This window comes from Chionomys nivalis, chromosome 17, assembly GCF_950005125.1.
Source record: "Chionomys nivalis chromosome 17, mChiNiv1.1, whole genome shotgun sequence".
Classification (NCBI taxonomy): domain Eukaryota; kingdom Metazoa; phylum Chordata; class Mammalia; order Rodentia; family Cricetidae; genus Chionomys; species Chionomys nivalis.
In genome coordinates, this window is record NC_080102.1 from 58,959,892 (window position 1) to 58,982,945 (window position 23,054).

Sequence of the window (23,054 nt, forward strand, 5' to 3'; positions counted from 1 at the left end):
GTGATGCTGGTGACTGGAGGTAGTTATGGTGATGGTGGTGATTGGTGATAGTTATGGTGATGGTGGTGGTTGATGGCAGTTATGGTGATGGTGGTGGTTGGTGGTAGTTATGGTGATGGTGGTGGTTGGTGGTAGTTATGGTGATGGTGGTGGCTGGTGGCAGTTATGGTGATGGTGGTCCTGGTGATGTGATTATGATGGTGGTGGTAGTCATAATGATGGGTAGAAGAGATGGAGGTGATAATGTTGGTTGCCATTTTGATGGTGTAGTAGAGATGGTGGTGATGGTGATGAGGCAGTGGTAACAATGGTGGTAATAGTGATTGTCTTAGTTACATTCCTATTGCTATGAAGAGATACCATAGCCAAGGCAACGTATCAAAAAAAGTGTTTAATTGGGGGCCATGGCAGGCAGACAGTCGTGGTGTTGGAGCCATAACTGAGAGCTTACGCCTGATCCACAAACAGCAGAGAAGGGGGAGAAGGGGGGAGAAAAAAAGGGGATATAGGGAGAGAGGGAGGAAGGGAGAGGGACAGAGAGAGACAGGCTTGGTGTGATCATCTAAAAGCTCAAAGCCACCCTCAGTGGCACATGTCTTCTAAAAGGGCCTCTCCTCCTAATCCTTCCTAAACATTCCACCAACTGGAGCCAAACATTCCAATTCCAATATATGAGCCATGAGGGTCATTCCCATTCAAACCACCATAATGGCCATGGTGACAGTTGTGTATGTGTTGATGGTGTCAGTAGCCATGGTAATGGTGGTAGTGACAATGGTGATAATGATGATGGTTGTGTTGATGGTGGCAGCCACAGTGTTGATGGTGGTGGTGGGTTAGTGATGGTGCTAGTAGCCATAGTCCTGGTGACAGTGACCATGGTGCTGGTGGAGACAGTGGTGTGCAGCTATGGTGATGGTGGTCATGGTCATGGTGGCAGAGGCAGTGGTGATTGTGGTGGTAGTAGCAAGGGCATCAGTGACAGTGGTGGAGCAGAGGACACATTCGCCAGTTTGGGCTTTGGGATGACATTCATGTTGAATACGTGTACCTCTGTGCTGCCCCTGCCCCTCTGTTCCCTGGCTTCTCCACTTTCACCATCTTTGCCGTTAGCACTAAAGGGATAATGGGGCTCACTGGAGTTTCCTTGGCTTGTGAACAAGGAGAAATGAGCAGGGATTTGCAGGGGGAGGAGACAGTAAATTAGCACGAGGCAGTATGAATGATCCTTTCTCACTGTGGGTCCTTCCAGTCAGGTCCCACAAGGAAGGAAGCAGAACTTGGTACTGATGCCCTAGTTGCCATGGTGCTCAGTGAACTGACTCTTTACAGGGTCTCCTTGCAGTGCCCACACACAGCGAGCAGCAGGGAAGCCATGGCACAGATGGGCTGCAGTTCCCAGGTGGTTGTCTAAGGTGGGTCTCACCTTACAGTTCCTGAGCAGTGCGGAGAGTTTGTGTTTCTCACTGTTTGCCTGAGGAGCAATAAGACGAAGTTGTATTTCCTGGACCCCAGTGACTCCCCAGGGCACAGTGAAGGACTCAGGGGGAGAAGGAACCATCCTGGGGGTGTTCATGAGAACGATCAAAGCAGAGGAGACTGAGTCTTGGTGAAGGAGGGCTAGTGGCTTCATGGCAGGAGCCGTGTCCCCCCCAAAATTTACAAGAAGCACTGCCATGAGGAGTTTTGCAGAGAGCTTTACTTCCCAATTGTATTGAGAATAGTTTCATTGACAAAGCCTATCCCACACCCAAATTAACTGTTAATAGAGAGCTATCTGTTAACGGAACCTGCCTCACATTCCAAACTATCTAGACAACCAGGTGTGTCAACTTGTGACTTCCTGACCAAGGAATCGTGACCTGATCGATCGTAACCTCTTGGACTATGTGACCGGCATGGACCACGTGGCAAGATCCCGTGTCCCAGCCCCCCAAGCTCCTCATCCAGGGGCTATATAAGCTGTAACCATGACTCTAATAAACGGAGGCTTCGACAAATATGCCCAGCCTCCTTCCTCCTTATCAGCCTATGTCTTTCAGGTGGTGCCTCTCCGTGACCCTGGAATAACTGACCAGCCAGGCGGGTTACAAACCCTAGACAGAGTAACCCGTCAAGGCGGTCTACAGCTTCAGAGGGGGAAAAGACAGCTCAGGTCAAGCTGAAGGGTTACTTCAGAAGATCTGCAACCCACGCTTTCGTTGGGAACTGTGTTTGGGGAGAACACACACTATTGAAACCGTTACCTGCAGAGATCTGAGTTCTCTGATGAAGCTGCTAGCTCATTCTGTGCCTCACAGGAAAAGCAGGCAGACCCTCCTTGTCACTTAGGTCGCTCGTTTTCTGGCTTTTCCTTAATCTATCGGTCTCAGAGACCTGCACTCCTTTCAGTATTTCTTCCTGGGGAGCTGAGTGGGTAAAGGACCTGCTGGGCAAGCACAGGGACTCACATAAAAGGTGGGTCATGGCCAGGGGCAGCTGTAACCCCAGTGCAGGCTAGCCAATCAGTGAGTGCCAGGTTCAGAGAGAGGCCCTGACTCATAGATGAGGTGGAGAGTGTGCAAGGAAAGGACTAACCACAGTCCCTGTACATATACACGCATACACCACACACACACATACACACTATACACACATATACACATACTACACACACTGCACACATATAGATACACATACTACACTACACACATATATACATATTACACATTACACACATATACATACACATGCATACATTACATACATTACACACACATATACACACCACAACATACACATACATATACATGCACTGCACACATCATGCACTAGTTTTCTAATAAAAAGTCTATAAATAAACTTGGGTGCTTCCTGTTGCCTTGCTCAGGGTATACAGCTCTTGTTAGAAGAAGGCTACAAGAGCCCCGAGTCCTGTGGTCCTGAGAGTTGATGCTGTGTGCTTACTGCTGGCCCCAGGGTATTAGAGGGAGAGGACAACATCCTCATTATCACCCTTTTTTAGCTGAATCAGTTGACCGTTCTGTGCACACAAACACGGAAGCATTAAAAAGCTTAGTTGTGTCCTGCAGAGTCTGACCTTTTCACTAGTCAGTGCGTGGTCTCACAGTTCAGGTCTAAGATTACCTATCTCTGGTTGCTTTGGTCCATGTCCTTGTTGAGGCCAAGAAATTTTCTCCAGCCTGGACTCACTTCAGCATCCCAGGAGCACTGGATATGGCAGGTCTGAAAAGGCAGCCCTTCCATCTCAGAAGCCCTGCAGGGCCCCAAACACAGAGGCTACTTCTGGCTTAAGATGTCACCAAGACCTGGCAGTCCTGCAGCCCCATTGCCATTGTCTGACTTCCGGGTAGATGAATAATCTGACTTAAGTGATGTAGTGACCATGGATGTGGTCAAGGCCCAGAGAGTTGGGATGAAGGAGGGGACGGCAAGGGGCTTGCAGGAGCCTGTTTGGGGTCACCTGGCAAACCTCAATGGAACAGCTCGCGTTCTCCAGCTGGCTCATAATCCTTTCAGCTTGAAGTTAGGAATCAGCAGAGCGACTCAGGTCTTACCTTCTACCAATGATGGAGGCTGGGGGATGGGGGTGGAGAAGAGTAGGGCAGCAGAGGGGCTGGGGGACAGACCTGCCCCATGACGGCGACAGCGAGTGTGTTCTAATGCAGGGATGGAGTCTGAGAGGGCTGAGTGTCAGTGGTTCCTACTTTCTCATCTTCTTGAGATCACTCTACACATCACAGGCCTGGCATGCCCTGAGCTCTGTCCTGGAGCCTAGTGAAGGCTCAGAGCAGGAGACACTTTCTGTCCCCAAGACGTTTCTTGCTTGGCCTTTGGACAAGGCCTGAAGGCGTGGAGGCAGAACTAGATATCTTCAGAGCTCTAGGTGGTGGCAACTGGTAAGCAGAGATCACTGAGTACAGGTACGAGTGACGAAGGGCACAGGACTGGCCCCTGTGTCTGTCTGCTTTGGATGGCAGCGAGGTGGTCCTGGAGCCTCAAGAGAGGGCAGAGTTGTCTCCTTGTGGAGTGGAGGTCTGGGGACCTGCGCTGGGAGGGAAGCTGCTCAGGAATTAGCAGCTGGTGCGGGAAGAAGCACATGCCTGTGCTGGGAGCGATCTGAGCCCAGTGGTAGGAGGTGGCAGTGAATTTGTATGGAGCTCTGGCTGCTGAGCATGGGAATGGTGGGGCTGAAAGACAGGTGTGCTAGTTAGTTTTCTGTCAGCTTAACAGAAGCCAGACTCACCAGAGAGGAGGGCCCTCAAGTGAGAAAATACCTCCATAAGGTTGGTTGGGCTTTGGGCAAGTCTGTAGGCATTTTCTTAATTAGTGATTGATGGGAGAAGCGTGGTCCATAGTGGTCCAGGTAAGTAAGCTGAGTAAGCTGGGAGGAGCAAGCATCTTTCCTGCATTAGCTCCTGCCTCCAGGTTTCTGCCCAGTGTGAGTTCCTGTCCTGACTTCCTTCAGCGATGGACAGTAATATGGAAGTATAAGCCAGGCAAGCCCTTTCTTCCCCAAGTTGGTTTGATCATGGTGTTACATACAGCAATAGTAAGCCCGACTAAGACAGCAGGAGGGGTTATTTTAGTGGGGAGGATGCTCCAGGGGGAACTGGAACTGTGCTCCAGTACAGCAGGAACAGAGGAGGACAAGTAGATCAGCATGTGGGAATGAACTAGGAGCAGTCCCAGGGATGAGTGGAGAAGGTTACCCTGTGACATATGATACCGGCTTTTCCAAAGCAATAGTCACCAGTGTGGGGCTGGCTTAGGACTGGTTGGCTGGTGCAAGCAAACCAGCAGGGAGTGGCGACACTGGCACAAAACACCACACACCCTTGCATCGCAGCAGCCTTTATTGAAACACAAATGGGGCACTCCAGAAGGCAAGGCACCCACAGACAGAACCGGAAAGTGGCCTCAGAGTCCCCATCCCACCAGCCCTCCCGTGGCCAGTTCCCTTCTGCACAGGCAGGGGAGGCCTAGAGCAAATATGGAGTCTTTGAAATGTGTAAAGGCGTCAGGAATAGCAAGACCAAAGCTCCCTAGCTAGGGGCTGTAGGTAGCAGGAATCCCCAGAGAGCAGACTGTTTTCTGGGAGACAACCCAAAGAATATGGAGAGAGCATATTGCCCCAAGGAAGGCAGTCAGTCAGGGAGGTGACCAAACACAACCAATGATAGGCAGGTGCTTGCTGCCTCTGGGGCCATGTACCTGGGGCCAGAAATGGGAGCTTCTTGGGCAGGGTTCCCTCTGGTGCTATAGTTTTTGGAGGAAAGCCTGGGTGGTTAGGACTGTGCCTTGACCCACGAAGGCCAAGTTTTATTGTTTAGCCACGCTGGGTGACAGGTAGTGTCCCAGAGGGCTTGGTGAATGATACAAATCAATTATAAGTGTTTGAAGACAGGTTGGAATTAAATAGAGGGTTGAAAATATCTTCTAAAGTGAAGCCCGAGGAAAACCAAGAAACACCTCCCTAAAAGGAGAAGGTGGAGGAGAGCGGCCCTGACTCTTTCCTCCCATAGGAACATCTAGATTATTCTGGAAGCAAGCACACATTTTCCATTCACACATCATTCCACTCTGGGGCAGACAGACATCCCATTTGCAGGTCCTGGCGCTAAGCAAAGCGCACTGAGCGACTGCTCCCACAGCTGAAGCTGGAGGATCTTGCCTGGCAAGGAGTGCAGGAGTCAGGGGCCATCACTGTGATGCTGCCCCCAGTGGCAGAGGGGCCAGAGCCAATCTGGCGCCCTGGGGTTGTGCCATATGTGAGGCCCCCACATGCGACTCCACCACGGGAGCTGCTGACACCTGTGGGAAGAGGAAGAGGGAAGGATAAGGGACTTGCTGGTGTCATCCACCCACCACAGGTGCCTGAGGGCTTCACATGCAGGGCCTGTGTCCTCCTCAAGGGATCAGTGGCTAACATGACATGTCCTATTCTTTCAACCTCATGGCACATCTGGACCCATTTCCCTGGACTGCAGTGTCTATTGGCCACCAGTTAATGGGTGCTTAACTGTTTTTGAAGCTACCCCAGCCCTATTTCCCCACCCCTGCAACCCTTACTTCCCCACCTTCCGCCCCCCTTCCTGACCAGTAGTCCTTAAGGAGGAGCCTGGGGAAGAGGAAAGACTATGAATGTTGGGAATGTTGGAGGTTCTATGGGGTAGGCCCATGCTGCAGCTTCGCCCAACCCCAGAGTCATTTTTCTAGGGGGCCTTTCCAGCAGATACTTACAGACATTCACGGAGCCCACACCCTCGCATAGCCTAAGGAGAAAGGAAAGCACCATTAGTTCTAAGCAGTGATCTGGGTCCTTGGGGACAGACAAGGCCAGCTTTTGTTCTAGGTTGGAGCTATCTCCTGAGAGGCAGGAAGGGCTCCCCAAATCTTCTTGGAATGTTCATTTTCTGTCTTTAAAGTGTCCCCATCCATGGAGACCAGCCCTCCCGGTTTAGAGCAGTAGCGAGTGGAATCGTGACTTCCACACACCGCCTGCCATCAGTGCCTGAGCCTGCTGAATGCCAATAAGTGCTCACAGTAAGCATGAGGCAGAGCTACGGGTATACAGGGCACAGCATCCTTATTGTACATGAGTCCAACTCCAGGGAAACTCCGAATGGGCTTCAGAAGCCCAGGACCTAGTGTTGGGTCCCAGCTCTGCAGCTTAGTAACTTTGTGGCCATGGGAAAAGAGCTGAGATTGAGCCATCCCTTCTCTGTTTTTGGATAGGAAAAATGGTACCTACTTGACAGGATGGAGGATTATAAATGGGTGCTTGACACAGATCATAGGATATGTGATCGCTAACCATTATTACTGAAGCCTGGCCTTGAGTCGTGTGGTCAGAGCTATATGTCACACTTGTGCCCAAGACCGTTAGCCAGGAGGCCCAGGGTCTCTGCCCCTTCCATGCAAGGATTGACAGGCCCTAGCCAGCTTGTTTTTTCAGGACAGTTTGGTCCTCAAATGAACCCCCACATGGTTTTTCTCAGCTCACCTGTGTTCCTCCCCCTCCAGCAGTCGCCTGTAGGTGGCGATCTCGATGTCCAGGCCCAGCTTGGAGTTCATCACCTCCTGGTACTCCTTGAGCAGGCAGGCCATGTCCTGCTTGGCCTTCTGTAGGGCAGCCTCCAGCTCAGCCAGTTTGCAGCGGGCATCAGTGAGGGCGGCCTCTCCCTGCTGCTCTGCCTCGGCCACGGCTGTCTCCAGCTTGGCACGCTGTGGGGTAGAGAGGAGACATCTTGTTCGAACAAGATGGGGTGGGGGGCACAGTGGGGCTGTCCCTAGTGTTTAGATCAAGGGAAGTGAGCACCCTAGTGATGATCCAAGGCAGGTAGTTAATAGGTCTGGCAACCCAAGGAGGAGGTGGCTGGGCTTTTCTGAATCTCTGCTCATGTGCAGTGGCTGAGGATGGGTTACATCTCTTGAAACTCAGAGATTCTGCTCATCTGAGTATGTCGGCTGTATGATATGAAGGAATCCTGCCTTCCCTCTGGGTTCCTGCTTCCTCTCAATCTTAATTAGAGACAGGTCATTTCATTCTAGTGAGCAAAGCACCCCGTGATGTCACCTGTTGCCTTCCTGTGCTTATTACCTATCTGAGTCTGCCTTATGACCTACCTGGCTCTTGGCGTTCTCAATCTCGGCTGTCAGCCTCTGGATGATGCGGTTCAGCTCGTTCATCTCCTCTCTGGTGCGGCGCAGGGTCTCCCCATGCCGGATCACCGTGGCCTTCATCTCCTCACACTGGAAGTTGAGGGTGGGGATCAGATGTTTAAGAAGGAAGTAGGACAACCTCCCCCTCAGCCAATGAGAGTGCAGCAGGTACAGTGCTCAGCCAATGAGTGTACAGCAGGTCCTGTGCTCAGCCAATGAGTTTGCATTAGGTCCTGTAGTCAGCCAATGAGTGTTCAGCAAGTACTGTGCTCAGCCAATGAGTGTCCAGCAGGTACAGCGCTCAGCATGTGCAGTATTTACACATAGCAGCCCTGGCCAGCTACCTGTCCCCGAGATCAGTCAGCTTTTCTTTTACCAGTACTAAGGGAAAAGCAACCTTTTCTAACAGACACCTTGCATGGCTCCCACAACCATGACTAGGAGGCACTCACCTTGGTGCGGTACCAGGACTCGGCCTCTGCCCGGCTGCGGCTGGCAACGTCATCATACTGAGCCTTGATCTCAGCAACAACACAGTCCATGTTCAGGTCCCGGCTGTTGTCCATCTTCACAATAACTGACGTGTCTGAGATGTGGGCTTGCAGAACACGGATCTCCTACAGAGTCAACAGGAGGAACATTATGCTTGATGCCTCTTTTGGGCCTGGTGTCCCATCCACGGGGACAGTGTTTATTCACTGGTGGAGCTCTGATGAGGAAGCTCCATGATTCCGCCCCCCCACCCCCTTCATTCACACATAGGCACAAATGTTAAACAGCAAGGCTGGAAGCCCTAAACCTTACCCTGGGGTCAGCGTCTAAAAATGGGGGAAGTGTGGGAAAGGCCTGACTGGAAGTCCCAGGCAAAGGTCTGAATGCCAAATAGTAACTAGTCCAGAGTGAACCTTCATACGTGGAATCCCCGTAGACCTTCATATTCCTCTGTCATCTAGCATGGAAGCACACTCCAACATGCAGAGATACCCACAGACCCAGAAGATGAGCACATATAATGCACACGTGAATACAGATGCACCGTAGCTATGCGCAGCCAGCACTCTACACCCAGTATAGTGGGGCCTTTTCACATGTGTGGGCATGATAAATTTAAGCATGTGGTATATGATTGACCACTCGCAGACCTAGGACCCTGAACCCCACCCCCACTTCTGTGTCCTCTTTTTTCCATCCTTGCTGGCACGTGAGTGAGTGTCTCTACCTCTTCATAGAGGCGCTTCAGGAAGCTGGACTCCTCCACCAAGGCCTCCACGTTGGCTTCCAGGTCTGATTTACGTAAGTAGGCACAGTCCACATCCTGAGAGGGGACAGAGAGGAGGGAAGGATGTGTGGAAGGGTCCAAGGCGAGGTAGTCTGGCCAACACGATGACTGCCTGGAGGAGAGGTGACTCCCCTCCCTCCCTGCCCAGCAAGTGGACCCTCACCTTCTTCAGAACCACAAACTCATTTTCTGCGGTAGCCCTCAGAGCTACCTCCTCTTCATACCTAGATGTGGGGAAAAAACAGAACTCAGGGTCCACGCCTCGAATCCTGCCTCAGCTCCTAGCCAAGTTCTTCCAGGATCGTGAAAGGGATTTAACCTTTTGTGGTGTGAATGAGTCTTTGTGTGTTGTGTTTGTGCCTTGCTCTTGGCAAGGCCTTGCTCAGGTTGGCTGCATTCCCCAGTCCTATGCCTCTGAGGTGGGTTCCTGAGAACACACATTCCACACCGAGTCTAGTCATTCTGACACCCTAGATTCCAAGAGCACTGTGCTGGTGTGGGGGAGCCCACAGCCCATGACCCAGAGCAGGAAGGCAGGCAAGGAATGGAGGAGACAGCATTGGGACCCCATGTGGATTCCGACCCTCGCTTCCTGGGAGCCAGTTCTCTCTCAGGACTGGGTTCTGCTGCACACACCCTCCAAAGCCCAGGAAGTCCTATGGGACCCTGAGAAGCCACAGCAGAGACTTCCCACCCACCGCTCTCCGAGTCCTGTGGGTGTGCACACTCACTTCTTCTTGTAGCCCTCCATGGCCTCCTGCACATGGTTGAGCTCAGCAGCCAGCCGCCCGCCGTCAGCCTCCACACACTCAGCCTCCCGCCTCAGTGCCTCGATGTAGCCTCCGAACAGGGGCTCTAGGTTGCTCTCGCAGCAGCGCTGGTTCTGGTAGAACTGCCACTTGGTCTCCAGCAGCTTGTTCTGCTGCTCCAGGAAGCGCACCTGCCATTCAGGGAAGGAAAGAGACTTAGGGGGAGTTTAGGGAGTGTGTATGTGTGTGTATTTGAGTGTGTGTGCATGTGGTCTGTGTGCATGTGGTGTGTGTTATGGTGTATGTGTGCATGTGATGTGTATGGTGTGTGGTGCATGCAGGGTGTGTGTGTGGTGTGGAGTGTGTTGTATGCGTGTGATTAGTATGCTGTGTGTTTGTTGTGGTGTGGTATGTGTATATATGTATGTGGTATGTATGATTGGTATGTGTATGTATGTGTATGTATGTGCATGTGTATGTATTATGTGTGTGTGTGCTATGTGTGTGGTGTGCTTTGCTAGAACTCTCTGCCCTTTCATGCTGGTGCATGCCTCCGAACTTGGCTCAAAGCCAGGTCAGGCTCCAGCTCTGGTTCTGAGACTGAGGCGGGCAAGCTGCTGAGCCCCTTGGTGTTCTCACTCCATGGCAGTAGTGCTACAGCTGTGAAGCCTGAGTCAGTTCACACATGTGTTGTGCAGAACAGTAGTGCTGCAGCTGTGAAGCCTGAGCCAGTTCACACATGTGTATTGTTCGGAACAGTAGTGCTACAGCTGTGAAGCCTGAGCCAGTTCACACATGTATTGTTTGGAACAGACCCCGACATGCAGCAAGGATAGCCAGTCAATAAAGCGACTCTAATTACTAGTGGTTGTTCAGCCATTTTTCCAACAAACACATCTCCGACATTCACTCTGTGGTACCCAGGCCTGTGTCTGGAACACCTTCCACACATGTCTGCACACCCCGTACCACACAATACACCACATATATATATACACACACCACACACAATACACCATTCCATGCATAAGCACACACATACCACACCACTTACACACACACATTGCCACACACCACACACGTTACACCACATCACACACATTCACTACATACACACCTGACACCCCTATGACTCTTTATGTCTGTGTCTAAGACCTTTATCTTTTCCTATGTCCATGTCTTCATCTGTTTCTGTCTTTTCTGTATCTGTTTTTATGTCTTTGCCTGTCTCTCTCTGTTTTTGTATCTGTATTTCTAGATATTTGTGTCTGTGTCTGTATCATTTGTCTATGAAGTTTACTCATTTGTCATGATTCTGTGGGGGGGGGGGATGCAGAAGTTGTTTCCTCCACATCACGGACAGGGAGGCAGACTCCCGGGGTCGTAAGGACCAGTTCACACTCACTGGAGGAGTGCTGTCTCGAGCCCCCATCTATTGCCTTCATTGGCCCACAGTATGTCCGAGCAGTGCCCTAAGCATCCTCAGCTCCATTTGTCATTACAATGTGGATATTAAGACCTCCCCGTGGGGTGATTTGGAGGATTTATTAAGATCACTAAAGAAAAGCATCAGGAATTTTAGACTCTCTCTCTACTGCCCCTTGGAGGCAGCTGCTCAACTTTGATACTTTGCCAGTATTGGTGGGTGTCCTTGCAGGCAGGCATCCACCCTGTCTCTCTTCCAGCCTCCCCCATCCCCTTCCCCACCCCCCTGTTTAGCTGTCACACTTCCTCCTCCACTATTGTCTTTGAAAAAGAGAGAGTAACCATTGACATTTATTGAATGCTTGCTATTGGCTTGTCCTTTCCGTAATTGAGCTCTCAAATCTTCACATAAACCCATGAGGCTAGTCCTGCTATTCAGGGTGTATCCTGCCTGGGGTGTCACACTGTCAAGTGTCACAGGCAGCCCACGAGGAGACAGTGTGGCCTGAGCAGTCTCCCTGCACTGCCCATGCTGCCTAGGCACAGGCCACCATGCCTTCTGATTGTATTGTCTTCCACTCTTCTTGCCCTCAACCAGGCTTGTAGTGACACCCTTGCCTTCTCATATTGTCCTCAGATATACACACATGTACATGCACACACACACACATTAAACCATAGCCTTGATTTCTAGACTACATAATGAACTTTCCAAGTACCAAATGAAGGCCATGCATCCATCCCCTTCCGTGGGTCTGCATTTCTTCCACTCTCCTGTCCCTGACCTGGCAGCCAATTTGTCTTCCCAAGAGACTGGACTCTCCCAAAGGGAAGTCAGGCCTGAGGTCCTCTCTGGGCCATCACAGACCACACTCACCTTGTCGATGAAGGCCGCGAACTTGCTGTTGAGGCACTTGATCTGTTCCTTCTCCTCATGCTTCACGCACTGAGCATTGGGGTCGATCTCCAGGTTGAGGGGTGTGAGCAGGCTCTCATTGACAGAGACGGTGGTGATGCAGGGTGGACTGGGCCCACAAACACCCCCTGAGCGGTATCCAAAGCTGCGTCCACAGGACCCTGAGCGGAAGCCTCCCACAGCCATGCGGGGCCCACAGGGGCTGGGGTTACAGAGACTTCGGCTGCTGAAGCCGGTCAGTCCCCTGTAGCAGGACACTCCTCGGAACGGAGCAGCACTGATGCAGCAGCGGTTGCCAGTTTTGGGGGCCACAGCTGAGCAGGAGCTGAAGTTTCGGGTAACTCCACATCCTGAGCTGATCCTGTAGGAGCGACAGGACATGGCGTGAGTTAGATGGCGTCTAAGTGGCTGTGGGGTTTGGTGTAGGCTGCAGAGTGTGAGGCTTGGAGTCCTTTGGATCTCTCTGATCCTCTGCGGTCCTTTTATTGCTGGGGAGAGCTGGGGTTGGCTGCGTAAAAGCAGTGAAAAGGCATTTTATGTTGTTTATGGGCTTGGGGAGGTTGCCAGCAACTCCCCAAAGACTCATTTTAAAGGTGAGCTCAGAGGCGACGTGGGCTCCGTAAAAGACTGAAGATGTTATTAGGGACACCACGCTGCACTTTTCATCTTCAAAGCTCTTTACATACATTAACTAATTCATTTTCACACGGTATCCCTGAGATGGCCTCAACCCACACCCGGGGACGGATTTGAACCCCATTAGCAATCTGGGGGCGGCATGGGTAGCAGTGGGGGGCACAGAATCACCGGAGTCCCAGGTAGACTGAGGCACAGGAAGGCTCCGCTGTGTCCCCTGGCTTCATGCAGGCATATTCTCATGTCCATCACTGCCCCTGGAGTAGCTTCCAATGACCAGACAGCTTGCCTGAAGGTGGTTCAGGACCAGAGGGGTCATTTTGACCATGTGTTCTTAGGAACAAAGGGTTGGAGAAGACAGTGCTTGGAACCGTCTGGATTCCGGCCCAGAGAACCTTGGTCCAGAGCCTTTCTTTCTCACCCAGCTGAACAACAAACCACTGGAGTTTCAGTGGCCACATAATGACCACTTGTGGGTAACGGGGAGACTCCTTCGGTCACTTTCTTCCATGTGGCCCAAACAGGAAGGTGTGCCCAACCTTGAGGGAACCTCGATTTGGGTATTCGCTTGCTTCTGAGCCTTTTCTATTTGCTCCCTAAGAAGAAACATGTCTTGTTAGTGTCTGCCCCTTCCGAGACCGCCAGCCAGAGCGGGGAACCTGTTCCCGCATTACCACCTCTCGAGGTCTGTTTAGAGCCTGCACTGAAGGTACGACGATGGGAGTGGAGTGGTGGTTCACTCTTGTCAGAGGGCCTGGATTTTTGTCTCCTGGGGCCTTTGGGAACCATGGCTTTCTAACATCCCTGTTACCTGTGTGTCCCTGGGCCACTTATTAGGATAATGATGCCATTCTGCAAATGTTTATGGAGCACAGACACCAAGGATATGGTCTCTGCCCCCAGGGGGGCTCTGAAGACACCTGAGGAATTCAGACCTTAGAGAAGGAGAGCTGGCGAGCTTGCCTAGAGACCAAATATTCTCATCTAACCATGCTTTGTTCTCTGCCCTGCGAGCTCTCATGTCCATGGCCTGCCGACCTCGGTCTTCACCTGGCATTAGGCAGACGGGTATGTACCCTATACCCCTCTTCGAACCATCAGGGGAGGTGGAGAGACTCTGGGCAGCTGGTGGGGAAGCCCAGGTGCTCACCAGAGGGCCCCAAAGGACATTCCCACACTGGCACCTCCAGGGAAAGCAACAGGGATTAGCCACTGGAGTAGCTGAATCAAAGCTGCAGGACCGAGTTCAGCTCGACCCTCTCTAACCGTGTCTTTGGAAGTTTGTGTTCGTCTCCCTGAAGTTTCTGTTCCCTTCCAGGATTTGATTCTATTCTAACCCTCCTTTTGGTGGAGGCAGGTGACAAACTCGCGAGACTGGGACATCATGCAGGTCTGTGGGAAGGGAGCAGCCGCCTCCCGCAGGGAACATCCCCCCTTCCCCCCACTGTGTGGGCCTCTTCCAGCCCCACCCTTAGCTCTCGCCTCCTCTGCACCTCACAACTTCTTTACCCTTTCAAGGCTGTGCTTAATGTTTCCTCGGCCTGATTTCACTCTTATAAAAACTTGGGGTGGAGCCTGGGGGTGGAGGGAGAAGCCGTTTGGGGGAGCACAGAGGATGATTCCCAGCTTCTAGCCCTATATGAGGCCCTGCTGCCAGGGGTCCAGGGGATATTCCAGGGCTTGGACAGTAACCTCATTGGCTCTCTTTTGTGTAGACTTGGAACTTGTGTTGAAGGCAAAGGGATGCCCGAGAGGCAGCTGAGAACGGGCAGGAGGGTGCTGGGAAAGCCCACTTTGACCCTGGGGGCCTCTGCCCTCCTCTACTCTGCTGCTTGAATCAGGTTCGCCTCCTGCTGTCCTTGAAGCTGCAAGCAGTCTTTGTCCTGAGGGACATAGTTCAGGCCTAGGCTTTCTCCTCACCAACACATGGAAATCTGTATGCGTGTTCCCTGCCATCACCCAGAACAGGCCTGGGCATTAGGGCTACGGAAGGCCTGGTTGGCCACTGTTTCAGGACACAACGCCTGGGCCTGGACAGGCAGGGGCAGAACATAGGTACAAGTTGTGCGGGTGTCTTGAGGCACAGGGGAAGGATGGCTGTCTCTGCCTCAGGGTGAAGCCAATGCAGCACTGATCCCCGCTGGCAGGCTGCTCAGGGAAGCGGCCCCCCTAAAGCTCTGGTTGGACTGCCTGGGTAGAAGACAAAGGAGACGGGTAGGCCAAACCTCAGTGCTGCTCGGAGGTGGCACAGACTGACAGGACAGGCAGCTGTTGTGGAGAGACATCTGTGGCGTAAGAGAAAGAGGTGACCCACAGCCTCACACTGGTCTCTGCCTATCACCCCGACACCCTGCTGGGGACACCCAGGTCCCTGGCTGTTCCAGGTCAGGAGCTTTGAGGACAGGTGGGGACAGGTCTCGTAGTTCGCCCCTTAGTCACTACCAACCTCAGTGTTGTTGTCACTAGAGGCACCCTTGTCTCTGCTTCCAAGCCTTCTATGTAGTTATACCTTTGCCTGGAATGTCCCGGAACAGCGGCCTCTTTCGGGAAGCTGTTGTGAACTACTCATTGGGGAGAAGCAGTGATTTCTCTCCCTCTGAGCCTCATAAAATGCCTCTGTGGGTGTCCCCGGTCACTCAGATCATGTCCTTCTATAGCCTCTTATTTCCGGTGCTGTCATTCATGCCATTTGGTCCGGTTACCTCCTGGCCTAACATCTTTTAAGACCCCACCCAGTGTTAGCACTTCCACTCAAGAGTCCATGACTAGTTCCTAATTAGAAAGGCTTCTCAGTGGCCGTTTCTAGGAAGCCTGACTGAATGGAAAACACCCCTGACTACCCTGGAGTCCCTAGCTTCTGAGACGCGTCCTGACTACCCTGGAGTCTACAGAGCACACATGGTGTTATTTGGCGGTCCAGTCACTCATCCTTCCTGGCTTTGCCTTGTCATCTTCACCTGTTCCACGCTGGGTGCTCTGGGCCCGTCTGATCTTCCCCACGCTCATGCCTCCCTTTTCTTTTTTTTTTCTTTTTTGTTTTTTTTTTTAAATATTTATTTATTATGTATACAATATTCTGTCTGTGTGTATGCCTGAAGGCCAGAAGAGGGCGCCAGACCTCTTTACAGATGGTTGTGAGCCACCATGTGGTTGCTGGGAATTGAACTCAGGACCTTTGGAAGAGCAGGCAATGCTCTTAACCACTGAGCCATCTCTCCAGCCCCCATGCCTCCCTTTTCTTTATCCTCTGGACTTGGAATCCTCTGCTTGCAGGAAGGCTTCTTGGATTTATCAGAAGGCAGGAGGGCACTGATACTTCACTGGTCCTGCTCTGAGTGGCCCTAGAGGCATCTATTGACCCCACCAGTTCTATATGTGTATCTGCCTGGATGCTTTTTCATCCCAAGTATGGTATGGAGACCGGGGTACATCTGGCTCACCCCAGGAATGGTTTTTTAAAAACTTTGCTGGTCACCAAATCTGTGCCAAATGCTCATGGTTGGCGCAGCTCTTTAAGGGGCTTCTTGGCCTCCCGACTCTTCAGTTCACAGATCTGGGCATGTCTCAGAGACCCAGCACGGGGGAAATAGGGAGCAGCTGGAGGAGCAACTATCTCTGCCTGGGATAGCACAGGCCAGTCCTGCACCAGCTGGTTAAGCTCTCTCTGCCCTGTCCCCACTCCTTCCTCATGGTTTTCTCTCTAGAAACCCCATTCTCTCCCAAGCTGTCCTCTCAGGCTGTCTCCCTACTCCTAGAGTTCTGCCAACAGTGCCTTTCCTGTTCCAGCTCCCCAGTTCCTGAGTCCTCCCAACAGCGGCTTTCCTGCTCCAGCAGCAGAACCTCTAGTCTCGGAACTGGGCTAAATTAGTGGTTCTGAAGCTTCATTCTCTTTTTAGAAGTAGAAACATATCCCAAATCTTAGGAAGAAGACAGCTATATAATGCCATGAAGTCATTCCTGGGTGTCCATGGGAGATTGGTTCAGGAACCCCAAGGATGTCAAAATCCAAAGACTTCAAGTCTCTTCTGCACAAAGGTGTTGAATTTGCTTAGAGACAGCAATCATTTGAACACTTTAAGTCATTTTTGGGTAACCTTGATGTCTGATACAATGTCAGTGCTGTCTGAATTGTCACACTGTGGTGTCGGTGTCTGATACAATGTCAGCGCTGTCTGAATTGTCACACTGTGGTGTATAGGGAACAGTACAAGGACAAGTCTAACACACTCAGCATAGGTGAAGTTTCCTCTGCTGTGTTCGGCTGACCATGGACCCAGAAAGCAGTCATGCATTTACTGCTGTATTTAGCTAGAGAACAGACAAGCTGCGCTGCTGGTCTCCCTGCTGCTGCTCCCGGACCCCCAGTTCCCAGAGACCTACCTGTATTAGGCTGGATCATTTCACTTACCTGCTCTAATGTCTGTTGGCTCCGTTTTGTGTGCAGGTGAAAAGGCCTTTTCTGCCTGTCCATTTGCCTCTTCACACATCTCTTTCCTCTGCTCTTGGATCTACACTGGTCCTTCAACATGCCAGGCAACTCCTGTCTCAGGGCTTCCGCACGGCTGTCCTTTCTGCTCAGTGTCCTCATCTTATTCAAAAGGCTTCCTCCATTGCTTCATGTGGGGTTTTTGTGCAAAAAAACTTTCTGATTCTTCTTTTAAAAATGGTAACCTCCCATTCTATCCTAGATCTGCCTCCTTCTGGCTACATTGCTCTGATTGCTCTCTCTCTCTCTCTCTCTCTCTCTCTCTCTCTCTCTCTCTCTTTGTCTGTGTGTGTGCATGTGCATGTGTGTGTGTCCCATGTGTGAGCTTGCAGAGGCCAGAGGTCAGTTTCAGTTGTCTTCCTCAGATGTTCTTCTTCTTAGTTCCCGAGACAGGATCTCTTCTCTCAACCCAGAGCTCTCTGCTCTCTGTTTTGGGAAGGCCAGTGTGCTCCGAAGATTTACCTGTTTCTGCCCATGGTGTTAGGGTTAGAGATATTCATGACCACACCCTGGTTTTTATATGGGTGTTGAAGATCCAAACTTAGGTCCTTATATCCACAATTTGCTCACTGAGCCATCTGCCCAACCCTTAGCTACTTAAAAAAATCGTTTAGCACTTAAACCCTTCCAGTGCACTGTATAACCCACGCATTCTGTGTGTCCACCATCACGTGTTTCTTCCACGCCCCCAAAGAAGTCCAATGGGGACAGACATCTTGTCTGTCACTGGTAGGTCCCTAGCACTTGCAAGCGCTCTGAGAATTTAGTTGGTGCTTATGTGTTGGCTGACTGTAGTTGTGTACAAGTGAATAACTACCTCAAATGTTTGAAGGTGGATGAAAATGCTACCTGTGTGCAACACCAGACCCCAAGTCCAGAGGACCACTCCAAGTTTGAGAACTGCAGGACTTGGAAACTCCCACTTGTGTGTCTTTCTTGGCCCAAGGCGGTGTGGCCACCCATGAGAACAAAGACAGCCAAGGACACAGGACTTCATAAATACGGCCACGTGAGTTGGTGAGCATGAGATAGGATTCTTATAGAAAGTTTTATTGAGTAATATAAGGTTCGGGCTCTACATACAATTTGGGAGGAGGAAAAAAGAGTTTTGAAAGATGCTGAAGTTTCCAGTCATCAGCTTGGATGCTCCAGCAAGCTCTCTGAAGCTGGTGGCCAGCAGAGGGCAGCAAACACCATCAGTTGGTCTGCCAGAAGTTTGGGGCTGAGAAGAGAAAGCCTGATGGTATCTTGAGATGTCCAGGATGCCAGCCCTTTAGGAACTGGAAGCTGTGCACGGATGCCTGTGCCTACCTAGGATGAGATCGCAGTGGTGGATCTGCTGTCCCTCACTAATCATAATAATGCAGACACATTCACTATCAAAACAATTCAAGGGTTTCTTTTCTTTTTCTTTCTTTTTTTTTTTGGTTTTTCGAGACAGGGTTTCTCTGTGGCTTTGGAGCCTGTCCTGGAATTAGCTCTTGTAGACCAGGCTGGTCTTGAACTCACAGAGATCTGCCTGCCTCTGACTTCCGAGTGCTGGGATTAAAGGCGTGTGCCACCATCGCCCAGCTACTCAAGGGTTTCTTGTGCAGCATCTACGGTATGCCAGACGACAGGCTAGCTAAGTGCTTCAGGTATACTGGGGCACGAGTGTGATCTCCACAGACATTTTGAGGCTGAAAATAGGTGTCCATTTTACCCACGAGACAAGTGGATCATTAAGGTTTAGGGACAGGCAAGCACATGTCCCTGTGTGGAGTTTAACCTCTTGGACCTTGGTTTGCCTCTGTCAGTCGGAAGCACAGAGGGGAGTTTGTGCCGCTGGCACTGCAATTGGACCCTGTGTATCCAACCAGTTATTGGCGTGGGTCTGTTGAAGCCTATGGCTATTATTTGTTTTCTTTTTGGTCTTTCTGATATTAGCTTCTATTAATATTCCATTAACTATTCCTCGAATATTTAAAAATATTCCCTTAGAGGGTGGTGAGATGGCCCAGCGGCTTGCTGTACAGGCCTGGTGACCTGAGTCTGATCCCCAGAACTCGAGTCCATGTAGAGGTACAGGGAGAGAATAGACTCCACAAGACTGTCCTCTGACCTCCACAGGTCCAGCCCACTGTGCACACACACCATTAATAAATAAAAATTCAAAAAATTATCCAAACTTATCTAGTACTGTAATGAATATAATAAAATATTTCCCAACCAACTTAGAGCTAAAACACACACACACACACACACACACACACACACACACACACGTCTTGTATGTAGCCTAGGTTGGTCTGGAAGTGTCTATACAGCTTGGTCTAGCCTCAGACTTAACTTCCTCAGCCCCCTAAATGCTACAGTTGTAGGCACACACAGGCGATCCTGGATATCACTAGGCTTTTGTCCCTTCCATTCCCACCTCCTTGTTATTACTGCTAACATGGACAACACTTCTGGGCCCACGGTCACCTCATCTGAGGAGGCACATCTGTTTTCAGTAGTTGTGCACACTTTGAAGACTGTAAGGGAAGAAGACAGTCTCCTGCATTCAGTCAGACACTCCCTGTCACTCTCCCTTCATTTTGAAGAGCTCAAGCCTGGGTTCGAGCGGATCTCAGTTCTCACAGGACATGTCTGTCTTTTCCTTCCTGCCTTTGCTATGGAAGGATGTTCTTGCTGGCCACGGGGTCCCGTATTTGCCATGGAAGGATGTGCTCGCTGGCCATGGGGTCCCATATTTGCAGGGCCGGGTGCAGCTCTGCGGCAGAGGCTTGCCTAGCACATAGGAGAGTCTGGCTTCCAGCTCAGCACCACACACAGAAACAGCCAAACGAAGGAGCACTTGACGCTCTTTTCCTACTCAGTCCTGAGCACTCGGAATGTGCTGCTCCACCGTCGTCTGCGCTTCTGATGAGAAAGCCAGTGGTTTGGATTATTATCCCCATGTGCAATGTGCCACCTTTTTCTGTTTAATATTTTCCAGTTCTTTTCTCTTTGTTCTCGCTAGTAGATAATGACAATTACTCTGTTTCCAGAGCACTGGCTCCTTCCTCCAGCCTCTCTTTTTGCTGTGAAGTTCATCACTGTTTTTACTTTCCAGGCACCCTACTTTCAGTTGTAAATGCCACCGTTTTGTCTCTTAGCATCTGTTATCTGTTCTGAGAATGCCCTCTGTTTTTCTCTGACTTTCTCTATCTCTCCCTCCCCTCCCTTCCCTCCCCTCCCCTTCTTACTTCATTGAGGATTGAATCTAGCAAACATTTGAACATGCCGGGCAAACACTCTTCCCTGATCTCTAGCCCAGGCACTTCTAAGCTTTCTATTGTGAGTTGTAAGTTGCTCGGGCTGTCCTTGAACTCACTCTAACCCAGGGAGGCCTTGTATTGAATTTGCAATTTCCTTGCCTCAGCCTTCTGAGTGCTGAGATTGCAAGCCTGAACTCCAAGACCTAATTTCCTCTTTTATTCACTTCAGATGTGTCTCTCTCTCTCCCTACCGTACAGAGCGTGGTGACAGCAGTGCTCCTTAGTCTCTGTGTACTAATCCCTACAGCTGTATCAACAGTGACGGGGGTCTGTTGACTCTCCCTCCCCATGAGAATTGCTCAAGTTTTCTTGACTTCTTGAACATCAAAATAACTTTATTTTACACACACACACACACACACACACACACACACACACACACACACACGGTGATTTATCCACTCAGGGTCCCGAAACAATCCTTATGTTCAAATTTGGTTTTATTGAGGGACCCACCCCCGTCAGTTTCAGGCTGCCTGCTCCAGCTTACCCAGGAAGGGTGGTGGTGACAAAGCCTCTCCTCTTTTCATTCCTATGCTGGATGCGCTGAGGCTGTTGTAGAGAGCGGACAAAGGCTATTGGCTGAGGGAGCGAAAGCGAGCCCACAGCACCGTATCTTAAAGACTATTGGCTGAGGGGGCGGAAGGAGCTCCCACAGCAGGCCATGTCACTTGGGGGATTTGCTAGAAATGTGGGTGGAGTCGGTAGTCTAACCGCAAATCTCCAAGCTCTTGGAATGTTGCTTTGGGTTTTCCATGCCAGTAACTCTCAAGGCTGTGGGAGCCTACAAGTGATGCAGTTTCTATCTGGAGCCCATTCTGACTTAGAAGTCATTTGAGTTCAAGCTTGCTTGTTCCGGTCTCTGTAAGAGCTGGGAGAATGTTCTGGTGAAGCCCATGGGAAAGAACACATTATCTAGCTAAGCCGCAGGCTGTTGAATGCCAGCCGAAGGCATGTTCAGATAGTAAATGGAACTGCTTGTTGCTTGCAGGAGGCACGTGGTAGGTCGCGAGCCTGCCTGCTCCTGGTCTCAAGGACAGTGCTTGAAGTGGTTAACACACTGCGCTTTCTGTTCTGGTTTTTGCTGTGTATAAGAAGGCTCTGAAGTAACTCGATGCTGTTTGGCATTGACTGGCAAAACTCCCGACTCTGCCCTGTCTCGTTTGATTTCTCAGTCCTTGCGTCTCCCTTTGGGTGCCTTAGCTGACTCTTGGCTCTGACACAAGGCAAGCCTAGGATGTGGTAGACACACACACTCATTTCCTTTTCCAGTTGTTCAACTTGACCCCACCAGCCCTTCTCCAGAACCTCTTTTCCTGGTTCCTCATGCCAGAGCCACCAAACCTCTCAGGCTTTAAAACCACAATCTTGCTACAAAGTCCTGCCAAGCCTGGCAGGGCCCACCCCTCAAGCACAGCCATAAAAGAGAACAGAGTGTGGACTTTGCTTCTGTATTTTCCAATACACAAGGTCTCCCTTCTTTTCCCTTCATGTGGAAAGGTGGGATTTTCATGGGGATCTCAGCTGTCCAAGCTGATGCTTTCTTGTTCCACCCTCAGCTCAAGCAAGGCCGTGTGTGTGTGTGTGTGTGTGTGTGTAGGGGAATAAAATAAACACTTGGCCACTTTCTGAAGCCTTGCCTTCGGCCACAATCGGCCTCTTTTTGTTTACTTTTCAGAATACTCAAATGGCTACCTTTGAATTCAGCTAGAGTGCTATATTTTATTTTATTCTCTTTTTAAAATCTCCTAAGCATCGAGGATTGGACGTCAGGCCTTTCTTGTTCAAAGAACACACTTTGCCCCAGTTCTGTCCTCAGCCTTTCTGTCCTCAGGCTTCCTTTCCGTAGGATCCCTCTGGCGGCTCTTGGCGCACAGACTGAAGGAAGGCAGAAGTAAGGACCAGTTAGAAGTTGACTGCAGTTGCCCCGGGAGGAGAGAGCAGTTTGAGTGTCAGTACCATGCAGGGAAGTGGTGACGGCTGAGCACTAAGCTAAGATTTTCTGATGGAGTGACTATGGGACTGGGAGAGAGAGAGAAGCTAAAGATGTCTGCGAAGCTTTGGGCACAGCCAGCTGAACAGTGCCGCCGGCCACTGGTGCCACATTGCCTGATGCTGTAGATCCTGTGCCTCCCCTGCAGGAACCCGGCCCTGGAGAAACTGGACAAGAGCCTTTGAGAGAGCAAAGGCAAGGGACGTGCCACATTCCTGCGGTCCAGTAGTGTTCATGACATGCCCATCACAAAGCATAATGTCATGTCAGGCAAATGAAAAGGGCCAACATAAAGTTTTGAAGAGAAGCTAGTTCGAGGTCAATTTGGAACTGAGGTAATGAATTGGTCACTGATGGTGGGTGGTTGTTGGTCTGGCTGAGAGAGACACCAAGGCCTTAAGGGGGCAGCGTCCATGCTGCCACAGCTGAGGACTGTGACTCAGTAGAGATGAGGCGGATATTCATGGGGACTTGGAGCAGAGGGCACGGGACTGGTAAGCTTGTCTGAGCAGGGTGACAGGCAGGTGTCCAGGCTGCTGGCTGGGTCAGGGAAGACAGGATATGTGAAGAAACCAGGTGTATGCCTGCCTAAGAAGAAGGACGGTA

The 23,054-nt window shown here is 50.9% G+C and overlaps 1 protein-coding gene across 1 annotated transcript; it reads right to left on the reverse strand.

Moving 5' to 3' along the window:
• Positions 1 to 5,620: 5,620 nt before the first annotated feature.
• On the reverse strand, positions 5,621 to 12,415 carry LOC130888529 (keratin, type II cuticular Hb5). Its single transcript, XM_057791553.1, has 9 exons — positions 11,996 to 12,415; positions 9,676 to 9,884; positions 9,108 to 9,168; positions 8,885 to 8,980; positions 8,118 to 8,282; positions 7,630 to 7,755; positions 7,007 to 7,227; positions 6,244 to 6,275; positions 5,621 to 5,814 (listed from the first exon to the last, which is right to left on the reverse strand). Exons 1-9 carry the CDS (start codon positions 12,413 to 12,415, stop codon positions 5,621 to 5,623), a joined length of 1,524 nt encoding a protein of 507 aa, XP_057647536.1.
• Positions 12,416 to 23,054: the final 10,639 nt, after the last annotated feature.

What these genes read in the sequence shown, in the direction of transcription:
- LOC130888529 (XM_057791553.1), bottom strand. Translation starts at nt 12,415, where the DNA reads ATGTCCTGTCGCTCCTACAGGATCAGCTCAGGATGTGGAGTTACCCGA. An exon ending in TGAAGCGCCTCTATGAAGAG is followed by an intron (nt 8,283 to 8,884) that starts GTAGAGACACTC and finishes TTGACTCTGTAG; the next exon opens with GAGATCCGTGTTCTGCAAGC. An exon ending in CTGGAGGGGGAGGAACACAG is followed by an intron (nt 6,276 to 7,006) that starts GTGAGCTGAGAA and finishes CTTTCTCCTTAG; the next exon opens with GCTATGCGAGGGTGTGGGCT.